Genomic DNA, 24,998 nt, shown 5'->3' on the forward strand with positions numbered 1-24,998 from the left:
TCTCAAGATTCTCCCACAGCTGACTTGAATGGCTCATTGCAGTGCACAGTGCACACTGCACAGTGCACAAAGCCTATCTCCTTTACTCCTGGAGGAGGAAGAAGGTAACATGGTAGACAGACCTTATACCCGCCAGGGCAGGTCACCTGACCATCAAGATAGGGGATGAAACCTATGGATAAAAGGAAACGAAAAAGGCAAAGAAAATGGACAAATAAGGGTAACTGTACAAAAAAACACTGGATAATATATATAAGTTCAGCCGGATGGAAATAAATAAATAAAGACAGGTTAAATGAATGCTATATTATATTGACGTGCTATATTGAAGCTTATATGGGGGATCTAATTTATATATACCAAGGCTTATATTAAGGCTGTTGTTGCATTATTTCATCAGAGCAGACTTAATCTCCATTTTGTTCAACGAAACCCTTTTAACAATACATTTCGCCCCATCTGAAGTCATTAGAATGATCACATAAATTGGAATGTAAATACAATGCACTGGAGTGCTAGGCTGCACGAGTAGCATATGAATGTTGATTTAAGCATGAGGAAAGATTTTTACCAGTCTGGCCGATGTAAACACATGCACACTCATTACAGCTTGAAGCATGTGACATCTGAAAACATAATTAATGCATAAATATGCACCAGCCTCCACAAAATATTTTATGTACTAACACACACATGGTAAATTGCCAAAATAAGAAAAGACAACATATCATATATGTTAGACTTTGACTTTATTGGACAGACAAAATTATTTAATCTCAAATACTTAAGTCCAATTTGTAAAAGAGGTCATGTACCTTTAAAAAATAGATAATGAATTAAATTACAATGAGGAAACTGAAAAAATCAGTTGAAAGAATAATACAACCAATATAATTTAGGGGATTAACAACTTTGCAGACCAGCAAATTTCTTACTAAAATTTAGCAGGCACAGCAGACTATCTTTTCCCTCTGTAGATTTACTATTCTGTTTCTAACCCAAATAAAGAGACACTGTTGCGACGAATAAAGTTCAGACTTATCTACATCTATGCAATATTAATTATTTGTGTCGGCTCATCTTGTCTAGCAATTTAAACAATTATAATTGTTGGTAAATGTACAGAGCTAAAATGATAACTTGCTAACACACTTTTATTTAGAGCTTACTTCATAGGAGAGACCACTTCAAAGCAGAAGCGACGGTCGACCTCAACAGCAGGCTTAACAGTGCATAAACGTAAATCTTCTTCCATAACTGTCACCTCTTCTCCTATAAGAGTAAACATCTTTTAAGCATTGGAGATATATTCTAATGTGTTTTGTGAAAAGAAACAGTACTATTAAATTAATACATGTAAATGTTATTTAGAAATGTATCATTGAAATCATCTTAACTTTTATACTGTACAGTATATTCCTGTGTGGATGCTGTGTGTTTGACCACGTGCATCACCATGTGTAAATTACTCATATAACACACACACATGTACATACATGCATCAAAAGAATACAAACATCCAAGAAACCATTAATAAAGTCAAGGAAAATATATACTAAAAAGTCTAACTCCGCAAACATTGGCCGATCTCCAACTTCTCTCGTAAAGCCAACAGCATCCTTTGGTGAATGTCATTCACTGAATAAAATTTTATATGATTCAACACAATAGTAATGAGTACTGCAGTTATTTTTGGCTAAGTTGACAAACTGAAAAGAAATCATTTGAAACCAGAGGTTATTATCAATGAATTAAAAAAAAAAGGAATAAGATATTTTGGGAATATACACCATCTATGCAGGCAGACAGCCATAATTTGCAAACAGAGTTGGAAGAGTAGTAGTTCCTCTTTTGTCAGATAAAGGAACAACTTCAAGGGGAGAAAGTTAAAATTTGAGAAAGACTGCCAAAATCTATGTTATATCACCTAGATGGCACACTCAACTGGGAAAGAAAAATGGGAGAGGCCAGATGAATGAGGCTTTTAGAGGATAAAGTGTGTATGACAATGAGACTAGCCTTGGCTTTAGTAATTCAAGAAAATAAAGTGACAAAAATAGTTGGGGAAAACAACAAATTTCAGTGAACAGATGAACACAAAGTATGAGATTTAGAGAAGAATTGGTCACATATAGAAAACTGGAAAATAACTAGTTGAAGTAAAAATTCTGTGTACTTCTTGCTCTGACTAATTGGGATTGATCGCTTTTTCCATTTCATTCCTAAATTTTGTTGCATCCAACACTGGCATATTCTTTACCATTTCCTAAAACAATTATTTGCAATTTTACCAGAAATAGTAATACATGCATATACAGTACAGTATTCATATTTTAACACATTCATAATACTGAAAGCATGTTGTAATACAGGTGTATACATTAGAAATTAACATTAATTAGTACTGTCCTGAATGCATGTTAGTTATGAGAGTGAATACTTACCTCTGAGAGCAACTGAGCAAGATAGCTTAGAAACTCATGCTATCACAGCAGATTCAAAAGGATACTACTGTATACTGGTACTGTATTGTATATGGAACAAAGTTCACAATTTGCAAATTTTATTGTTTCTTGAAGAGCATACATTATTACAGTACTTTGAATATGGATATATTAGTATACTGTACATATAATTCAATGACAAAATTCATGTACAGTCAGAGCCTCCTGCAGGAGAAACGCCTGAACAGCCAAGCCTCCTACAGGATATAAACTGCAAGCGACCATGAAGACCCCATTCATCCACAGATCTGCAGTATCAGCTACTGGTACTGTCTCCAACAGCCTCCACTTAGGGGCTATTCATGCCCGTGCCACCCCTTGGGTGGCTTAATCTCTATCAATCAATCAATCTCGTAAATCCATCCTTCTGAAGATGCATTATTAAATACGGAAGTACTTAAGTAATCACTTGATTCATTTGATCTCTAGCTACATCTCTCACATTTAGGTTTGCACCAGAATAACCATATAATAATATGGGGCCAGTGTGATATGCACAAATTCGTGAGTTCAAAGGATGGAGGAATGGAGGAAGAAAAATGATTCAATATTTGGATAGAAGCAGTATGTATCAACCAGCACTGAGAACACTCAAACAAAATTGTAAGGTAGTCTTAATTTTTAGTTAGCCACACTTTTGTTCCTCCTGGAGTCATCACACAACCTTTGAAAAACAAGGGTCAAAGGGTGAGGCATGAGAAAAAATGGCCGTGATGGAGAAGTTTGTCCAGTCAGGTTCTGCTGGTATGTATGCACACCTATAACAGACTGAAATTAAGATTTTGTTCAGTAAAATTCACCCATAGAACATGAGCATTAATAAGTTCTTCTCTAAAGTAACTCCCAAATGCAGTTGCATCCTTTTTTTTCATTATTATCTTTTCTTCCTCTATTTTACCTTTCAATATACATGTATTTTAACTGTATTCTTTATACATCATTTGTTGTCTATATATGTATAATGAGGTGTTCTATTCCTTACACTAGAATTTGAAAAAATTCCACCCCTTCTTCCTGCACCGCCGGCCACAACAATGCACCATAATGATGCATTAGGTCTGGTTCCATAAAGTTCCGCAAACTGAAGTTGTCGTGAATATGTACAGAAATCGAACCCAGGCAACATTAGAACAGTTTTCATGCACAAAATAAAAAGTGTCAAAGTTACAGTGCATATTACAAGCATGCTTACTATTCCTAACACAAATACATTACAGATTTGTATTCACAGCATACAAAAGTCATACAAGCAATGCTAGGATGGATAATATTTTGGTAATGTTGAACGAGGATTGTTGAACGAGGACTTAAACAAAAAAAAATTGACAATTTAGCCTAACCACTCCTCTTCAAGTAATATTTTTCAAATCCATCTCCACAATATGTTAAGACATATTGTGGGGACACGGATTCAATATGAAATCTAAAACTTTACCTGCTAATTAAATTAATGGTCCACAAATCTCAATATTTATCACATCCTGTTTTCTTAATCAGCATTACCATTCATTATCTCTTCTGTATCAAGAAACACTCACACATATTATTCTTTCTATCCTTTTTGCTTTTGCTTCATATTGCTGCAGTCAGTCAGCAATTCAATACAGTATTCATCTCATAATTACAGTACAGTATACATCAAACTCTCATTATTTACTAAAAATGTTATCTACATTGTCATTTTATATTTCAAGCATTTTATTTGACCATTTTGTACAAGTATGAGAGTATGTACTTGTACTGTATGTGCATTTTATACCGCTCTTTAATCGTGCTGAGAATATCATGGGTGAGGCTATAGACACAGTGACTACGGTTTTAGTTTCATGCTGCTCTAAGTGTGCATGTGATAATAATTTATTGACTCCCACTTACCTCTAAGGTTTGCTGGGAAATAATTAATATTTAACCTTAGAGCAAATGAGAGCTACACAGAAGTAGTAGCAACACAGACCTCCGTGCACTCGCATCAAACGACTATTGAGCAGATTACTTCCTCCCGAGTTCCTGATAGACTTTCGAATACCTTGGAAGAGTACGAGAAAAACTACATTAATAGACGAGAATCAAGCTATTGTACAGAGAAATATAAGAAAGGTAGTTCAAGAGTTATTTCCTTTCAAAAAATAAATGAAATTTGTTATGAACTAATTAAAAATCCTACAGGAATGGACAACATTCTCCTCATGACAAATTCTGATATATAACTTGGCATACAAACAGATCTTACAATGTGTTATACAATATTATTTGTTAATTATTGTCACGCAATTATAAATAAAACAATATGTGTTTAGAAATGTAAATATTTTAGTAGATACTAACCAGTAAAGATTATCATATTAAGAAATACCATATTCCCATCAATGATTTAGTGCTGATGGTTTGTCTAAACATATAGACAAAGAAAATATTATCCATGAATGAAGCTTACCAAATTAATGATTAATGAGTGCTGCATATGGATACCGATCGATAGCCATATAACTATATACTATTTTTAGTAAAATAAAAGAAAACTGGAGGCTCTCAGGTATTTTTTTTAGTAATTTTACTAAGAAAACTTTAATGGAATGAGTTAAGATTAAGATGCACTGTCACCATATCTATTTTTACTGTGTTAGAGTCAAATGTAAAGTTACATTTTGTTAGGTAATATTAAATTATCCTGTATCCAAATAACAAAATATTCCGACACTGATGTATAGCAATACATTTGCCAGTCAGTAGTTGCCATAATTTCAGTGCTAAGAAATGATAAAATGTTTCTTTTCCCCATAGCTCCATGATGAAAGAATAACAATTCAAACCAAAAAAGTTTCTTACAAATTTATAGAAACACTTATGGAGATTATACGAAATAAATTACAAATTCTTATTTACTATTCATAAAGTAAGGCAGGGTTATACACACACAGTAGTGTATGGATTCGAGATCAACCAAACGCCAAGAAAACCACCTGAATATCACAGGCAAAAAAAATAACTTCTCTTAAGAAATGAAAGTTAAGAAACAATGCAAATAATAGTGGGTCACAGGAAAGCAATTCCCACTTCATCTTGCCTGATCACCACCAGATTGCAGCCCAGGTCACCCAGGGTCACAGTCGGCAAATGTCCTTACTCAAGTGCTGCCTAAATCACCTGTTATCCTCATAAGGAAGAGAGAACTATAGGACACAGAGCTACTGGCCTCTCATTAGCTCCCTGATGCCTACTCACAATGACACATTGGATGAAATTGTTTTATTGAAACAGAATACACACGAGAGAAGCAGAAGACCAACACTCAAAGAAAACTAGAATTAGCAGCACATCACCTGCACAAGCATCACACAAATACAGTAAAGATGCAGGACATCCAAAAAGTAATAGGCAGCCAACACCCTGTTGGATTGCCAGAAACTCTTTGCACAGATATTAGCCTTAGACATACAGCATTAGCAAAGAAAGCCACAATGGTGGAATACTTGTGCACATAATGAAGCAGACTGACCAAAGAGCCAGAGCTCAAGCCCCGTAAGCACAACTAGGTGAGTACTAAACTGAACAACCTCTTTGGAAGACCAAGGAGAGCACCCTCAGTTGGACAAACTTTAATTCAATTAAAAGAAGAAGAAGGCTCGAGACAGATAATAGCCATCATGACAAAAAAAAAATACTCAGGCTACTGGTGAAGAGCATGAAGTTTGATAAGAAAACTGCCAGAAGCTAAAGTCAGCAGAAATGCAACCTTGAAAAAATCCTCAGCAGGACACAAAAAATTGAAGCAAATGACAAGACTATAAAAGGACCAAATAGGTTCAAGAGGAACATGAGCCAGATGGAGACATTATGCATCAGCACATCAATCTGATAATGGTAGTGAAGGAAGATGATGTCGTCATTGTTGGATTTTGTATTCACCAGAAAAGAAGAAATCTTTGGCCTACAATATCCGCCACCATTAGGCAGATGATGAGTCACAATTACTTGGGTGAAGAACTGATGATCAAACCACAACTTAGAAGATGAAGAACCAACGATTTTTGGTCCATCCTGAACAATTGTCAAGTTGTGCGAGTCTCCCCTCACATGACTTGATAATGGTCCAGGATGGACTGAAACGTCATCATTTCTCTATTTTCTGGTATGTGTTTGGTCATCATTAACTAGTAAGGAAGCCACTAGAGAATATAAGTAAACTAAATAAGTAGAATACAGTATCTTGAAAGAAATTATAATGGAATATCAGTTTGGTTTTAAGACTAGGAGATTATGCATACAAAATTACTTCACTTTTTTTTTTGTACAAGGCCACAGTAAATCTGAAAAGGAAAGACTGCTGGGCAGACTGCATCTATCTGGACCTAAAACAATAACAATGATAAAGTGGCAATGAATCAAAATGAAGGAATGTCACCATTATAATTTCAGAAAGATTGATGCCAGTATCAGTAATGTTCAGCGGCTATATAAATGATCTACCCAAATTTATACAGCTATATGAATATGTTTGCAGATGTGGCTAAGCTTTGGGAAAGAATAAAGACTTAGGCGACTGACATGCCCTTCAAAATAATGAAGTTAAAATATTTGTGTGGAGCAATAAATGGGAAAAGGTATTCAAATTGGATATATACCACTTAATAAGTGTAGAATAAGCAAAACAAAGCAACATTCAATCCACCAAAAAAATAAAAACTACAACTGAGTTAAAGGGTAGTGTTAGATAGTAAGCTGTTGCCAGATGATCAGATCAAGGGCATAAAGTAAGAGGAGCCTATGCTACACTGATCAACTTCACAATTACTTTTAAAGGCATATAAAGAGGAATGCTTAAACAAAAATACAAAATATTACACAAGTTAATGCTACATTAGAATATGCCATAGTTGTATGCTGCTCATATCTAAAAATGTTTACTGTATCAATAAATTAGCAAAAGTGAAAAGACACATATTACTAAATAATAGTAATAGTAATAATAATAATAATAATAATTCATTGTGTCAAAGGACAGGAAGCTGAGTGCATTCATACATGTTAGGCTTATATAGGGATCTCCCCCCCCTTTCCCCCCCCCCCAAGGTTGAATTACTAACCCAGCCCTGGATGCAACCTCACAGAAAGCTGACTAATTCCTGAGTACCTATTTACTGTTAGGTGAACTGGGCTTTTAAGTGATAGGAAATGCACCCAACCATTTCTGTCCCACCCGGGATTCGAACCTGCAATTCTCAATTGTGAATCAAGAACGAACCCGACTGTTACTACTGGGACTCTTCACCAAATGCCTAGCAATCCTTCAACATAGAGCTATAAGATATATTCGGCATTAATATGCCAAAATGTATAGACAGAAGAAAATGAGGTGACATCACCACTACCACACTAGACTGGCCAACATAAGAACTGCCTTTAGAAACTTGTGTAAGGAATCTTTCAGAACCCTGTATACCACTTATGTAAGACCAATCCTGGAGTATGCAGCTCCAGGATTGGTCTCCAGGAAACACAAGACAAAGCTAGAGAAGATTCAGCAGTATGCCACCAGGCTCGTCCTGGAATTGAGAGGAATGAGCTACGAGGAAAAGGCTAAAGGAGCTGAACCTCACATCCCTGGAAAACAGAAGAGTAAGGGGAGACATGATAACCACCTACAAAATTCTCAGGGGAATTGACAGGGTGGACAAAGACAAACTCTTCAGCATGGTGGAACACGAACAAGGGGACACAGGTGGAAACTTAGTACCCAGATGAGCCACAGAGACGTTAGAAAGAATTTTTCAGTGTCGGTAGTTAATAAATGGAATGCACTAGGAAGTGATGTGGTGGAGGCTGACTCCATACACAGTTTCAAATGTAGATATGATAGAGCCCAGTAGGCTCAGGAATCTGTACACCAGTTGATTGACAGTTGAGAGATGGGACCAAAGAGCCAAAGCTCAACCCCCGCAAGCACAATTAGGCGAGTACAAGAAATGCACAATATCGAGAACAAGAGGTCACAGATTCAAACTAAGAAAGCAAAACTGAAAAAAATTGAATATAGGGGGAATGCAAAAATAATTAGAAGCTTGAACAAATTACAAGGAAGATAGGAAACCACAAATGTAGCTCTCATATGGAATTTCACTCACTCATGCTTACAAATATACACATGTTGTATATAGTTTATAGAAAATACCTATATGATTGGGTTGCCTGTGTAGTAACAACTTTAAATGTAAATTTAAAAGAAATACAGTACATGCAGATAAACTCATTTAAACTTTACCTTCCTGACCGCTTGCGGTAAACCAACTGGTTATTTTGGAGAGTAAAGTAACGTCGATTCCATGTCTTGAAAGCGTTGGTGGTCCGTTTAAAACAGATATCCATGCATATTGACTAGCTTGGTAGTGTCCATCTGGTCCAGTGACAACACCAAGTCTTTATCTGTGACATCTGTGTGTCTGTTTTCTAAGGTCTTTTCCAGGTCACTAACTTCATGTCTCATTAAATTCACCTTGAAAAACAAAAAACAAAATTCATAAGCTATAATCAGCTTATGCAGTTACACTGGAATAAACTACCATACTGCATTGTATGTTTCTACACATAAATACTTTTTCCTGCACAAACAAACTTTTACTGGAGTGGGAATAAATATAATTTAACTGAGACAAGGACTGTACATTAAATTAATTTCTATAGGTCAACACGAGCAAAAAGATTAAGGACCTGCACGAATGCTGTGTGTGGTAGTGGCTTTACAAGACTGAGAATTTGTGTATATACAGTACTGAAAGATAAAAAAAAAAAAAAAGACCTTTTAAATCAGAGAGTTACTCAAACTTTCTGTAAGGAGAGAAGCTCCCAACCTCTTAGATGCATGGTGAATCAAGATCCGATGCCGACTATACATGTGTGTAATATATCCTGTACATTAAGCTTCAAAAGAGCCCAAAAGTTAGATAACTTCAAGAAAACATCCCACCTCAGAATCAGATAGGGAAGACAAACAATCCAATCACCAATGCAGACAAAAAACAAACCAGACCAGTGATATCAGCTTCCTAGAGAACTGTTCGATGCTCACTTACCCTTTCAGAGCAGGAGACTGCTGAAATAGAGGAAACACAAAGAACATACACAGCACGCATAGATATGATAAAGCATGATAAAGCTTAATAAACTATTGGGATTGTCTCATAACTCTCTAAATATACTCTCTTGAAAGGAGATGAGAACGGTACCAAATTATATATATATATATATATATGTCGTACCTAGTAGCCAGAACTCACTTCTCAGCCTAATATACATGGCCAGATTTGCCTAATAAGCCAAGTTTCCTGAATTAATATATTTTCTCTATTTTTTTTCTTATGAAATGATAAAGCTGTCCATTTCATTATGTATGAGGTCAATTTTTCTTTATTGGAGTTAAAATTAACGCAGATATATGACCGAACCTAACCAACCCTACCTAACCTAACCTAACCTATATTTATAGGTAAGGTTAGGTTAGGTAGCCAAAAAAAGCTAGGTTAGGTTAGGTTAGGTAGGTTAGGTAGACGAAAAAACATTAATTCATGAAAACTTGGCTTATTAGGCAAATCGGGCCTTGAATAGTAGGCTGAGAAGTGCGTTCTGGCTATTAGGTACGACATATATATATATATATGTCGTACCTAGTAGCCAGAACGCACTTCTCAGCTACTATGCAAGGCCCGATTTGCCTAATAAGCCAAGTTTTTCATGAATTAATATATTTTCTCTAATTTTTTTTCTTATGAATGATAAAGCTACCCATTTCATTATGTATGAGGTCAATTTTTTTTATTGGAGTTAAAATTAACGTAGATATATGACCGAACCTAACCAACCCTACCTAACCTAACCTAACCTATCTTTATAGGTTAGGTTAGGTTAGGTAGGTTTGGTAGTCGAAAAACAATTAATTCATGAAAACTTGGCTTATTAGGCAAATTGGGCCTTGCATAGTAGGCTGAGAAGTGCGTTCTGGCTACTAGGTACGACATATATATATATGCCCTGTACATGGAAGATACCCTAACTTGCACAGTAAAATAACGACATGGAAGGAAAAACAGAAGAGTCATTGAAGAGTAGAGGTCCCACAGGCACAATTAGAGAATGCTAAGCATCAGAGGTCCATGGTTGTTCAACATTCTCCTAGCAAGTTTAAGAAATATTGCAGGAATAAAATTGGAAATCTTAAAGAAAAATTTTGATAGTTTTCTGCAAGAAGTGCAGACCAACCGGGTTGTAATGGATACATGGGCCTGTGGGCCACTCCATGCAACAGCCTGTTGGACCAAGCACTCACAGGTCAAGCCTGGCCCACGTGGATACGCGAGCCTGTGGGCCACTCCAAGCAACAGCCTGTTAGACCCAGCTCTCATAGATCAAGCCTGGACCTGGGCCAGGTTTGGGTAGCAGAACTCCCAGCACCCCATACAAGTACAATCCAGGTACTGTATAGTGGTACAATAACTCCCTTAACATGCAATATAAAATATTAATTCTAATGGCCCTCCCATAATTTTCATCTTTCTAAAATCTAGTACAGTATCAATTTGTTTCCATTAATTTGTATAATTTTTCTCTTTAATACTGCTCTTCCCTGTAGGCATTCAATCTTCCACATACCCATAGAATTGCTACAGTACTGGTATGAAACATTTTTCAGGATTTAATAAATAAAAGGTTATTGTTACTCAGAAAATATCATACCTCTTGGCTAATCTTATCAAGAGAAGGTTTCAGGTCATCACAGAGATCAGTACCTTGGTGGTAGAAGGTACTGTAGGCCTTCAAATACGACAAAAGCTGAAAGAAGAAAGAAATTCACACTATTTATAATATACATACATACTGTAATAAAATTTAAATTAACTACAGTATAATCTTATTCCCCAGAATGTTTAAGCTAATTCACCCAATTTCCCTTCTACTTATTCACCACTTAGTGATCATCATCAGGTATTGATCACCAAATGACAACAGCAATCTCAGAATAATGTTCTTAATTTTCATGCCAGTGACTGAATACCAATGGGAATGGAATTATCAGGGGAAAGTGCCAAGCCATTACGACTATACAGCCCAGAGAAGTGATCAGGATAAGGATGTGGGAAGGGACAGGGGGAAGGAATAGTGCTCAACCACTTTGACGGCCGGGGATTGAACACAGAAATGCCGATCTGAATGAAGCGAGACCATCCAGCCCAAGTGGAATATTTTTCTTAGGCCTCCACAGATGTTATGGAATCACCTACAACACACCAAAGCTCTTTCCTGTTTTGGTACCATACAGTCACAAGCAGAAATAAGTACAGCCCTTTATCTCATATTCATCATTTACACAAATGGGAGAAGGCTTTTGAACACAATAAAAAAATACAAGTGTTCATGAATGATAGTAGTAATAGTAATGAAAACATCTCAGAACCAAAGCATGAAAGTGAAACCAAAAATATATATAACTGACAAACTTAAGAATGATGAGAGTTAAGGTGAAGTTATGGGCAGGTCGGCCGAGCGGACAGCACGCTGGATTTGTGATCCTGGGTTCGATCCCAGGCGCCGGCGAGAAACAATGGGCAGAGTTTCTTTCACCCTATGCCCCTGCTACCTAGCAGTAAAATAGGTACCTGGGTGTTAGTCAGCTGTCACGGGCTGCTTCCTGGGGGTGGAGGCCTGGTCAAGGACCGGGCCGCGGGGACACTAAAAAGCCCCGAAATCATCTCAAGATAACCTCAAGAAGGTCTATAGAGTGCGAAGGTGGTAAGGGTGAGTAATGTGTGGTACAGTTTTATGGCACACAATATAGAGTGGGTACCTGCCCACTTGTACTGGTCATTGATGAGCTTCAGCTCATCTGGTTTCACTTTTCAATCTTCAGCTGACTAATGTACAGATTCCTCTTTTTTTTTTCCCCGAGCATACTGGGCTGTTATATCTACATTTGAAGCAGTGTGCAACTGTCTGCTTCCCTCACTTCCCCTATTAGTGTACTCCATTTCTTCACTATTCTTAACATGCAAACCATTTTTTCTAGTATCTCTATGGCCCATTCATGTACTTAGTTTCAATCAATAGCACCCATAACAAATCTGTACTTTTCTGATCCGACTACTCCTCGAAGAATTTTGTATGTGGTAGTCATGTCTTCCCTGATTCTTTTCTCTAAGATGTGATGTGATTCCTTGTCTTTCCTCAAGATCATTCTATACCTCTCAGTTATGGCACTAGCTTGGTGCCATTCCTTAGGTATGGTACCATACATTCCTCAGGTATGGTACCTTTTCTACCTTCCTTTGAAGTTTAACAAAGACTCCACACTGGTGACATGGTGTGAGGGTGAAGGAGTGAAGGTGCATGGTTTGAGGATGTGCGGACTTGTGTATGGTGTGTGGATGTGTGTGTCTAGGTGTATGGTGGCCTAAAAACATGGTATTTATTGCCATTTGGCTATCCCAGCAACTGAAAAAAGATCAATCTGACAAAGACAGTATCAGGTGTAAATGTATGCTGAAGTACAAGCACAAGATAAACAAACTAGTTGGTATATGATGTAAAGAGTGAGGTGCTAGGCTTTGCATAGTAGTGTGTTTTACATTACCACACTAAACAAGTAGTGAAACAAAATAATGTTCTAGAAATAGGATATTATGTACAGTAAATAGCACATTTATCATATACCTGTACAGTGGAAGCTCGATTAACGAATGTAATCCGTTCTGGCACCGAGCTGGTCATGTGAAACGCTCGTCATGTGAAACGCTCGTCTTTCAAAACGAATTTCCTCATTTAAAATAATGGAAATAAAATTAATCCGTTCCACCACGGAAAAACATCAATATGATATTCCCCGTTTTAAATAATGGAGCAGCCTACCTGACTTACACGAACGATCTTTTATAACATTTGTCTTGTTTCAATTTTTTTTTTTTTTTTTTTTTTTAGAAAATGAAGCAGCCTACTGAACAAACCTTTATGACATTTTTAATTTTTTTCAAATTTTTCATTTTTTATTTTTATTTTTTTTTTTTTTTTTAGAAAATGTAACAGTCTACCTGACACTCACTGAACGAACCTTTCGCCGAGTGGCTCGCTCGTTATTCGAAATGCTCGTAGATTGAGGCGCTTGTCACTCGAGGTTCCACTGTACAGTAATAGTGTTATATTTTATATACTATTATCAGCATAATATCTATATATACAGTAATCTATGTACTGATAGTAGCATAATATATCTGTACATACAGTTATATGTCACCACCAATGATGTATACTGTATTTGTAAGAATTAACAATAAAGTGATCAAAATTTTTTGAATAAGTCATCCAAATCCTCCCTCCCCTAATTGTTGTTATTCTATTTCTTTTCCAATAATTTTGTATGCAAATCTACTATTTAATAACACAAATTTCTGCTCATATGTGAGCACCAAATACAACCATAGTTTAAAGGATAAAATAACAAATACAATACATCCATACTTACAGCATCAACCACCTCATGGCGCTTTTTTCCTTGTGCTATTGATATGGCATGAACATAATCGATGCTTGTGTGACGAAAAGCTCTACGAGTAGCTATGACCAGATTCTTCATGTCGTCTACATCATGAGCAGCACGGGAACGGGATACACCGGAAGAGCGTTGCAAGACACTGTCCATTTCACCGCTTACCTTCTCAAAATAGTGTCTTAAATCCTTCACAGATCGCAGCTCACTGCAAAATGAAACCAAGATGATTAATACACTGTTCCCCAATTTCAGGGGCTAGAGATGCACTTGGCCAAAGAAGACTGGAAAGTAATACCTATAGAAGAAGGTTAAAGAAACTCAATAAAGATACCAATCCATACACCATATTGTTCACATTTAACAGCATTACAGAAAACTAGACTGTCACACTCCAGAAAATCATCCATAGTAGTGCCCTACTGCTTCATCAGACTAGGCTCAAAAGTTTGTGTTATTACATAAAATATACATAAAATGCCCTCGTAAGTCAATTCCATCTCTTCTTACTTCCCATCGTTATTCATACACTGTTCACACTTAATCTACACTTCCCCACACTTGCTATGTCTACTCATCAGTTTTTTGTTGACTATATTGCATGGTATATGTCAACATGGAAGTGGGAAGGAGAATTGGCCAAAATCAGTACATAATAACAATGAAGAGCCTAAAGAACTGGTACACCCCTGTGATGGATGACATAGCTATCAACTCAAACTATGGACTAGAGGGGACAAACTGCAAAGTAATACCAATTGTAGACTAAATTGTGAGACTGGAATGAAAGTTACAAGTGTTGTTATAGTACATGTCAGAGGGGGGTTTATGTCAGATGAGGGCACTTTTTGTTATGGCTGTAAGCAAGGAGAAAAGATGAATTCTGCAAAAAGGTTATTTCCTACTGAATTTTCATTTTCTAATTGGAAAAACCTCCTTGCATCTTGCTGTTTTAACAGCCTATAGGATTCACTGAAAACTAACATAAAAAAAAAAAAAAAAAAAAAAAATTATTCAGCCTTCAGTTATCTAGATTTCTGAATTTCTGGACTTTGCAATCCGATTCATCACAGTAATTTTTGTGTAATTGATCTGACCAACATTACTGATACTATATGACTCAGTCATGACGACAAATGTTCATTAAATGAAACAACTAACCAAAGAAGCTTTGAATGAAATAGCAATCAGTCCACAACATTGCTTGGACCAAAAGCAATTACGATAACCACAAAATATCTACACAAATGAAAATAGTAAATACATGTACTATACTATAAACTTACTTTTTTATAAAGCTTGCAAGGTTCTTCGTCACAGCACGAGCAGCCTGGTCTACCAGTATTGCATGATATTTTGCAGCTTCCCCTAAGGCAGCCAGCATTCGATTTAAAGCTGACTGCACATTGGTGTCACTGCCAAAATATCCTGCTAAATCCCATAGAATATGAATCAGTTGTCTGAAATGAGGAAAACCCAAATTTGTTCAGAGGATGTAAATACAAAACTTTGCTGTACACTGTATATATATATAATGTTCACTACAAAATGCACAACATTGCTTTTCAAATTACTGTACTGACGTAAGGCATGCTGTAACTAATCATGAGCATGAGGACCCAGATCTTTGATAAATGCACTTCAACTTGACAACAAGATTATAAATAACATTACAAGCTTGGAAAATGAGTTCCTATGACAGCAACTGAAATTGTTAACCAAATCACACACTAGAAAGTGAAGGGATGACGCCGTTTCGGTCCGTCCTGGACCATTCTCAAGTCGAGTGTGATGAGGGAAGGAGGCGAAGGCAATAAATAGGCATGAGAGGGGTTATCTCGAGATGATTTTGGGGCTTTAGTGTCCCCGCGGCCCGGTCCTCGACCAGGCCTCCACCCCCAGGAAGCAGCCCGTGACAGCTGACTAACACCCAGGTACCTATTTTACTGCTAGGTAACAGGGGCATAGGGTGAAGAAACTCTGCTCATTGTTTCTTGCCGGCGCCCGGGATCGAGCCCAGGACCACAGGATCACAAGTCCATGCTGTCCGCTCAGCCGACCGGCTCCCTGAGCCGTGAGGGTGAGGAGTAGGAAATCTTAGAGGAAGAAAAAGCAAGGCAAAAGGTATGAAAGGTAAGGTGTAATAAAAGAGATAGTAATAGGAATAAGAAAGGGATCGTAAAAGAAAACAAGGGAAAGAAAAAGAAGAGAGAGAAAAAGATAAATGGAAGGATAAGCTTATGTTAGGTCACATTTGTTAGAAAGTATTTGAGTAGAAATACATAAGTAGCAAGTTAGAGCATTTGAGTATATACTGTGAAAGGGAAGAGTCAACAGCAACAAAGCCAGGACTCGAGTTCATGTTGGGTATGTTGTGTATCGGAGCCGATTCAACAAGATGGCGTCTGTGTAGAGTAGAGGCAGGAAAGATTATTTTGGAGGAAGATCAGTCAATAGGATGATTAGAATCCCTAACAAGACAGAAGAGAACATTGTTTGTCTGCAGACTTAACACTTTTGTGTTCTTTAAGTCTGTCATTAAGTGTATGGCTAGTTTCACCAAAGTATTGGAGAGGACAAGATGAACAGGAAATAGAGTAGACACCAGCAGCATTAGAAGCAGGAGGAGCAATGTGAACTAGATTGCTACGAAGTGTTTAGTTTGTCGAAAGGCGAGCTTTATGTCAAGAGGACGAAAGGGATTTAAAAGTTAAAAGTAAAAGTTTGGAGTTCAGATATGAAGGGAAGGCAGAGCACAGTGCTACTAGTGTTGGAAGCAGGTTTAGGATGAAAGAAATTTTGTTTAGCATGTGAGTAGGCACAGTTGATAAAATGCAAAGGGATACCAAGGCGAGAGAATGATTTGTAGATAAAGGCAATTTCAGAATAAAAAACTGAGGGTCACTGATGTGTAGAGCGCGGAGGAAGAGAGAGATGAGGACACTTTTCTTAACATAAGGAGAATGGTAGGAAAAGAAGTGAATGTACATGCCACTGTGAATGAGTTTGCGGTAGACAGAGAGAGAGAACCCGGACACAGAGCTGTGAAAGTGAACGTCAAGAAGAGGAAGGAGGGAATTTGATTCCCATTCAACTTTGAAATGGATGGAAGGAGCCAGATTGTTAAGACAGGAGAGGAAAGGCTGGAAAAGACTTGGGTCACGAGACCATAAAGCAAAAATGTCAACATAGCGAAGCCAGAGAGAGGGACAAGTATCAATAGAAGGAAGAACATTTTCAAAGTATTTCATGTAGAAATTAGCAAGAACAGGGAAGAGAGGGGAACCCATACCGACACTGAAAGTTTGAGTGTAATATTTACCGTTGAAAGAGAGAGTTAGATTCAACACAGAGTCTAATGAGTTCAAGGAAAACGTCAGTGGGAAGCAGGAGGAAGAAGGCCCTCAGTCGCCTTCTGTCTAAAGAGAGAACGTCATCGAGAGGAACATTAATGAAAAGAAAGTCGACTTCAAGACTAAATATCTTACAGGAAGGCTGCAGGCGCAGCCTTTCTATGAAGTCCTGTGAGTGATAAAGGTGGGCAGGAGAAAAAGTGCCAAGGTAAGACATCAGAGTTTTAGTGAGCCAGCAGGCAAGAGGATAACCGACAGAGCCGCGTGAAGAAATGATAGGACGAAGAGGAACACCAGGTTTATGAGTCTAAGGAAGACCATAGAAATAAGGGAGAGAAGGGCAGATGACACGGAAACGTTTAATGAGATCAGGACAAAAACTGGAGAGCTGTCTTCGTTTGCAGTTAAAGGAAGTTTTAAGGCGATCCAAAGGGTTAGAAGTCAGAGGGGCATAAGTGCAGGAGTCAGAGAGCAAGACATCTGCTTTCTGGAGGTGGTCCTCAGGGTCAAGGACAACCACCAAATTGCCTTTGTCAGAAGGAAGGATAAGAATAGAGTTGCTAGATTTCCTTCCCTTATTACAATCGACTTGAGAATAGTCCAGGACGGACTGAAACATTGTGTCCCTTCACTTTCTAGTGTGTGGTTTGGTCAACATATTTCAGCCACGTTATTGTGACTCCTCGTCTGCAACTGAAATTTCCTCTAGCCATTTCGTAAGAGCTAAACTTCTTTTTGTCATTATGTTTCTCTAGATCACTTGTCCATGGCATGCCTCTCGAGAGTAAATATGTTTATGCTAAATTCCTCACAAAAAACTCCAGTCTATGAAATTAGGTAACCACAGGGCAATTGCTCTGAACACAAGTGTGAATAAAAAGTATTATTTATTACATACTAACTTGACTTTCTTGCAGAGGAACAAAACTTCTGATTTTGAAGTCCATATTAAAATAAACATCTTACAGAACCAATTATAATTATATAACCAAGAAAACTTGTTAGAGTTATATATCACAAGGCAAAAATATGATACCTGTATTTCTTGAAGTTAAAGCCTTTGGTAAGGTTGAACACTCAAAACTGTTCAAAAGAATTGCTATAAATCCCCTTGCATATGACAGCACACTGCCACATGTTGTATGTAAACATTGCAGCTGTGGGGACCTCTTGGCACTACAGTATATATTACATCAATTATATCACATGAATAAATGAACTACATCACTGGTTCTAGGATTGAGAATGACAATTACATTACATTATAACGATGGCTGAACACTGTCAAACATCTCATTATATTCTATACAATACATATGAAATTTCAAAACTTTAGTTTTCCATGTTTTACATGACATTTAATATTTGTATAATTTTCCAGCTGTTTTTAATACTCTAATAATTAAATTATTTTAAATTTGAAGTAGTGCCCCACAAAATATTTCATAAAAGCATGTGGGGAACAGCCAAGGCAGAAGTAGGACCAAAATCCACTATGTTGTCAAAGTAGCACTGGTGCTGCTGTCACCAGTACAACCATCATCAAAACCTAAGAAGCCTAGAGTAGAGGTCAATTTGGCATGTGAACCAGAAGTGGGAGCTGGGAAACTGAGCGCATGTCACCAAAACCTCAGCCTCTACACCATGGAAATGTCCGAGGATTGCAAAAGCCTTTACTGCATTTTTGCAAGGAAGCAGCAGCCCAACAGACTACCACATTTTTGGATTTCTGAGAATTGGATTACGTATTTTTGGAGGGGCACTGTACCTTCTTGAAGATAAAGAATCTTGCAAGGAAGCAGCAGCCCAACAGACTACCACATTTTTGGATTTCTGAGAATTGGATTACGTATTTTTGGGGGGCACTGTACCTTCTTGAAGATAAAGAAAGATACCCCACATCTTCCACTGCTTCACGTAGAACCAGCACTGTTGCACTCCAGCAATGAATCCACAATCATTGCATTCTTAAGGGAGCAAGCTTTTCACAGTCACAGATAATATTTGAGATAAAGCCCTTTCATGCAACTCCCTGTCAGTCTATACTATATAAATTTCAATGTCTTCTTCAACAACAGGATCCTCTTATTATTAGTGTTCTATTACATGCTGTAAGCAATTTCAAATTTCTAGCCATTTAACTTGTTTCCTTGTTTTTTTAATCCAAAATAAACCAAAAATTCATTCCTTAGCTGTCAGTAATTTAATGTTGTTCTTACTAACATACAAAGATAACAGTGTACATACTCTTGCTCTTGATTGAACTGCTTTCCTGCAGATACCATCTGGTTACACTGCTTCACTACCTGTCCATTGAAAGAAGTAAGTTACATATATTAACAAAATAAAACATTGCAATTCAACTTTTTACGTTTACGCTTCCATAAATTACAGCACACTATTTTCATCATGCTATAGAAATTTGAATAATGTAATTCATATTTACTTAACTCTAAATATAAGGCAGCAAACAGATGTATAGCATCTTTTCATGGATGACATATCAAATGAATTTAAGTAAATGTTGCTCTCCAGTTTTAAGATTAAAAATTGGAACAAACATAGATAATAATTTCACCAAATATTTTAGATTAAAAACCAAACGTCTGGAAAGTCCTAGTTAACCTAACCCCCTAACTACACATCTGAAATTGTATCAATTTTCTGGTGTGTATTAAAAAAAAAATATATATATATACAGTATAAATATATTTATTTATTATTTTTTATCATAAAATGCTGCTTTCTGATGGGGAAAAATTCTACTAATTATAGTTTGGCCATAGTGAGGTGAAAAAATGTTAATGACAGCAGATTCTGAGGGACAATTTTCAAGTTAACTATTTGTAATAGATTTCTCATCACTAATATTTTTCAGGTCCATAAATGTCCTTGCAATTTTGCATAGCATCAATGGTTCCTAGAATGTGCATTAGTCATCAGATGGTGATGTACCAAACTTGGTGCCCATCTTTTTACTAGGGACCAGAAAAGAAACTAAGGCTTTCAGGATTTGTTCCCAATATGGCAAACAATTACCAGAGGACTAGTATCAAATGAAATTACACACATAATCGGTGGGACTTTTGAACACAGCATTACGAGGCACATCTAGTCTCCCACAGACGATAGGTGCACTGTCAGTCTATTGCTTGAAGATGATGAGAGCAGTTAGGACAGGGAGGAGAGAACATATCCAAGAACATAATCTGGCAAATCCACCACCAAAAACTTGGGTGAAGGGAAAGAGTAAGAGGCACACACCAAGCCACCTCATATTGCCATCTCAAAAATTGGCAGATACAAAACCAGAATATCCTAACACCTAAAAAATACATACACACATTGATTTAGAGCCTCAATCCATCCCACTAGGTTCAACCTCAGATCCTCAGCATGAAGCATAACTTCTGAAAGAAAACCGAGTGAAGACTAAGAGAGGGTAAGGCTGGGAATCAGGGTTGAACCTGACATATGGGAGCAAGATTAATCATGTCTATGCTGGAGTCCTTTGTGAGCTACAACACAAGAAGGAAAATCTGCTCTGGAGGACAATGATATATGAAGTACTAGTATAAATAACTCCAGACCAACATACCTTGCAATCAGGAAATGTAGCAAAGTATAGAGCCAGCTGATAATTACATGCCAAGACAAATTCACCTAGGGATGACCAGTCATCTTCCAAATGCACTACAACGACATTTTGGCTAATTCCCAACTTTTTTCAGGATAGAATGGTAGTGGGAGAAGTCATCGGTGAGCAAGACGCCCCCAAATGTTGACCTCACTTAGGACCAAACCCTGAGAAGCTAAGAGCAAGACTATCCTCAGTGTTCACCACCACAGAGGGGGACTGAGTGGACGCACCCTTAATCAGGCAATATACTACCGGAGAGCAGTGTGGCTCGAGACGAAGAGGGGACCCCTTCCCCCCCCCCCCAATGAGAGGGCAAGAGGCTAAATTGCCAACTATACCACCCAAAATACCCCCTTCATTGTGGTGTCTGTCTACTGCTGATGCTGACCCTATTTGTATACCACTCAAGGACAGGCAAGGGATGAAACCACAAATTCGATCCCCAAAAAAGCCTAAAGAGGAAAGTTGCAAATTAATATTATTAATCTCGGGCATGACAAGAGCTCACTCCATGCAGTCCAGGCATTGGTGATGTGCTAACTTGAGAAGCCTGCATCATTCCATAGAGTGCACTAAATATTTTTTTTAAATACGGTATCTAACAATCATTTCAGGTAGGCAAATGCTTACTCATAGCATTCTGTTTGTAGAGAACAGACAGGTACATAAAGACAGTCATTGACGACAAAACAGTAATGAAGCTCTTTTAAATAGTGTATTGGTGCAAGAAGTGACTGAAATATAGATAGCATGTGTAGTATCAAGCACAAGTTAATTCCTCAGATCATAGTGGGTTTTGCTCTTGGTTTAAACATTCTGTATCCAAGTGTGGATGATAGCAGCATCAGAAGGATAAATATGATGTATCCTCTAATGCCTTACAGCAACACTAAACACCTAATGAAGATTTTACCTTTTCCAGTTTGCCTTCCAATGTGTCCAGGTCTTTTTCATTTTCCTCAAGCACTTGTCTGTAAAAGAATAAGTAGAATATGATCAATTAGCAGCTCGTATTATAAAAGGCGAAGAAAAAAAATATTTTTCAAAATGCCTAAACAAAAAAAAATGGTACTTAGAAACAGGAACAATGCTTTTATTTCCTTTAAGAAAAGAACTATGTAGAACTGAAAAACAACAAACCAATAAGCCTTGTACCATATAATGTACATAGCAAAAGAAGGTTCAAGATATCAATACAAAAATAAATTATTATATAATTAATTGTATAGAGGGTGTATGTAGAGGCTACAACCTCCAACGGAAAACTCAGGCCAGATGGACAGACCACGTTGCCAGAATGCCTAACAGCTGACTGCCTAAACAGCTGCTGTATGGAGAATTATGCCAGGGCACGCATTCTGTTGGGGGCAGAAGAAATGATTCAAGGACTGCCTCAAGGTGACCCTCAAAGACCTGGACATCAACACCAATACTTGAGTTGCTTGCTCACGACTGTCCAACTTGGAAAAGCAAAGTCACCACAGGGGGCCTGTGCGACAGAAAATAGACAGACTGCAGAGGCCCAAAGGAAATGTGCCGCACTCAAAGCAAGACCAACCTCCATCTCTGTAGTAGCCCCCACCCACAAATGTACTGTATGTGGGCAAGCCTTCCATACTCAGATTGGTCTAATCCTCCATCATCTGACACTGGCTTTTGACCTGATATACGGAAGTCACACCCATATTCACATCCGAAGGACGAACATCAATTCTATAGAGCACAGAGATATACAAGCAGCAGCACACCCCAACAGTAATCACCAGCAATACCCAAGAGCTTCCTAAGATCAGGTATACAATGCTATGCCAGTTGTCACATACTGAAAGGTACAAAAATACAATTACCCCCCTCTTTACCTACCTCTTTTACCCAGCCTTGTCCCTAACTGTATTACGTGAAGTTTACATTCAATCCACACATCCTCGCATACTTGTATACCATACCTGCCCATTTCTTCTCTGGCTGCCTTCCTCTACCTTCTAGTTCTTAACTACACAAGACAAACAGGTATATTTTATTACTATAAAAGTGAAGGGATACTTAATAGGTTTCCACTGCCATTCATTAACTCCAACTTTCCCCACAACTTCTTTCTACCTAGTTGGCCACTTTCCCTTTACCTACAAGTCCAAAGCACTCTTGCAATCTCTGCTTCTACAGATCAGCTGATTTAAAGCCACACCTCTATTTCTTTCAATACCAAATGGGAAACATGTTAATTTCCTTCCAGGCTTCCTTGTCCATACCTTGGCAACCTTGGCATGGGTTTACATCACTTCTCACAATGCCAGTGCCACATACTACATTGTACCTTGTGTTTTCCTCAGTTCCAATACACCAGCATCTCGCTAACCCCCCCCCTGGGTGTTTTTATCAAAGTTCTTTTATATGTGCATATATTCACTGCATTCATAGTCAAGATATTACATAGTAACACACCTGTTTCCCTAGGGTGAATGCATGGCACCCTCTGTAATACTGCTGTCTGATGAAGTCTTAGAGCATCCATTTCACACCATTCACTTCAACCAATCATTAAGTTCAAGTCAATCATTAAGTTCATGTCAATCATCAAGTCACTCAAACCTAGAGACTTTTGTCTGCAAGGCAAGTTAAGGTAATTATCAGGAGAAAGTGCTAAACCAGTACACTAAAGCACTTAGACGAAGCTGTGACAAAAAGGGATGTAATAAGTAAAGGGCTGAGGAACTGAATTAGACAAGAGGGCAGCAGATATATGATTTAATGGACCTAATCTTTTTAGGTAAATGAATAATAAGTTATACATACAAGACAAATTAAATTATCAAGCTTGTTTAGGTTTGACATGAAAACTTAAATTTTATTTACACTGTACAGTACTTACCGGAATCTGGGAGAGTCTCGCTGGCACTCTATATTATCAATTATAGCCTTCATCTTGAATTCCTCTGCAAAAGACAAAATATATTATTGTTTGTAACTAAACACAGTACTGTAATGTATGTATTTTTGTTATATATAATGGCATGCTGCTATCCAATTATACCTATAGGAAGGCAGCTATGCTCATGGTATTTCAAGTTTTTACAGTTTATTATACAAAATAAAAATTTACTATGTTTCTTTCACTTAGTCTTGAAGTACGGTACAATACATCCTTAACTATCAACTAACTATCAGGATGAACAACCCAGCTGGTTTTCTTCCTATTGGGGAGTGTTGTACATGCTGCTATGGCGGTATGTCCACTCACAAGATGAGTGGCGCTGCCCAATAAACTCAGCCCTCAGGGCACAATTTAAATTAAAAAAAATAAAAAAATCCTAACTATCTAACATACTACCATATTTGCACAGAACATTCACAGTTAGTCGTTTGATCAATGTGAAGTTATGCCCTCGTATTCTTACCTTTGTACTACAGTGAGCATTAATCCCAGGCTCACAAACTGGGATTTGTCACGTGTTCAAGTCACTACAAACTGTAAAGGCCAGTTTGTAGTGACCGTAAACACATCTGGCCATAACAATGGTAGTCTGTTCTCCCATACTCGAAAATATTATTTAAAGTCATTATTTTAAGTACTAGTTATGCTTCTCAGAGTTATCTGCTTATGACAACATATTAAACATACGGTAATGATCAACACCTTATTTATATTATTGAATCTATCTTACTTATATTATTGAAACTATCTTAAAACATGAGGCCAAGACCGTCTTCACTTACATGTTATGAAGTGTTTCTAAGCATTATCCATGGGTGTGTCCGCCGCCAGTGGTCGGGCTCCAGGGTACCTGCGGCGATGGTGGTGATGGCGGGCTACCGTTCCCCACAATACCACATCATTGCTCTTAACAAGGCGTTACAAGTCAGTCAATTTCACTGACACATCAGTGCTGACTTCCTCAAGCAGCACCGTGGTGGACAAAAACACTATTATGATACCGGAGAGGACGGAGGAGCATCACATGTGCACCCGAGATCCACCA

The 24,998-nt window shown here is 37.6% G+C and overlaps 2 protein-coding genes across 4 annotated transcripts in view; both read right to left on the reverse strand.

The window, feature by feature from the left end:
* The window catches only part of LOC123773324 (immunoglobulin superfamily member 10), a 398,237-nt gene that overhangs the window by 76,685 nt on the left and 296,554 nt on the right, over nucleotides 1-24,998 (reverse strand). The gene's annotated exons all lie outside the window — the stretch shown is intronic.
* On the reverse strand, nucleotides 1,151-24,998 carry LOC138363073 (arf-GAP with coiled-coil, ANK repeat and PH domain-containing protein 2-like). The gene is given in 11 exon segments (XM_069321996.1): nucleotides 1,151-1,272; nucleotides 4,459-4,530; nucleotides 8,759-8,855; nucleotides 8,857-8,994; nucleotides 11,229-11,324; nucleotides 14,005-14,236; nucleotides 15,315-15,488; nucleotides 19,629-19,687; nucleotides 21,935-21,992; nucleotides 23,891-23,954; nucleotides 24,736-24,998. Coding segments are annotated over 10 exon segments (1,086 nt in total). The 5' UTR covers nucleotides 23,944-23,954; nucleotides 24,736-24,998; the 3' UTR covers nucleotides 1,151-1,165.

Source organism: Procambarus clarkii, chromosome 10 (genome assembly GCF_040958095.1).
Source record: "Procambarus clarkii isolate CNS0578487 chromosome 10, FALCON_Pclarkii_2.0, whole genome shotgun sequence".
In the NCBI taxonomy this organism is placed as follows: Eukaryota; Metazoa; Arthropoda; class Malacostraca; order Decapoda; family Cambaridae; genus Procambarus; species Procambarus clarkii.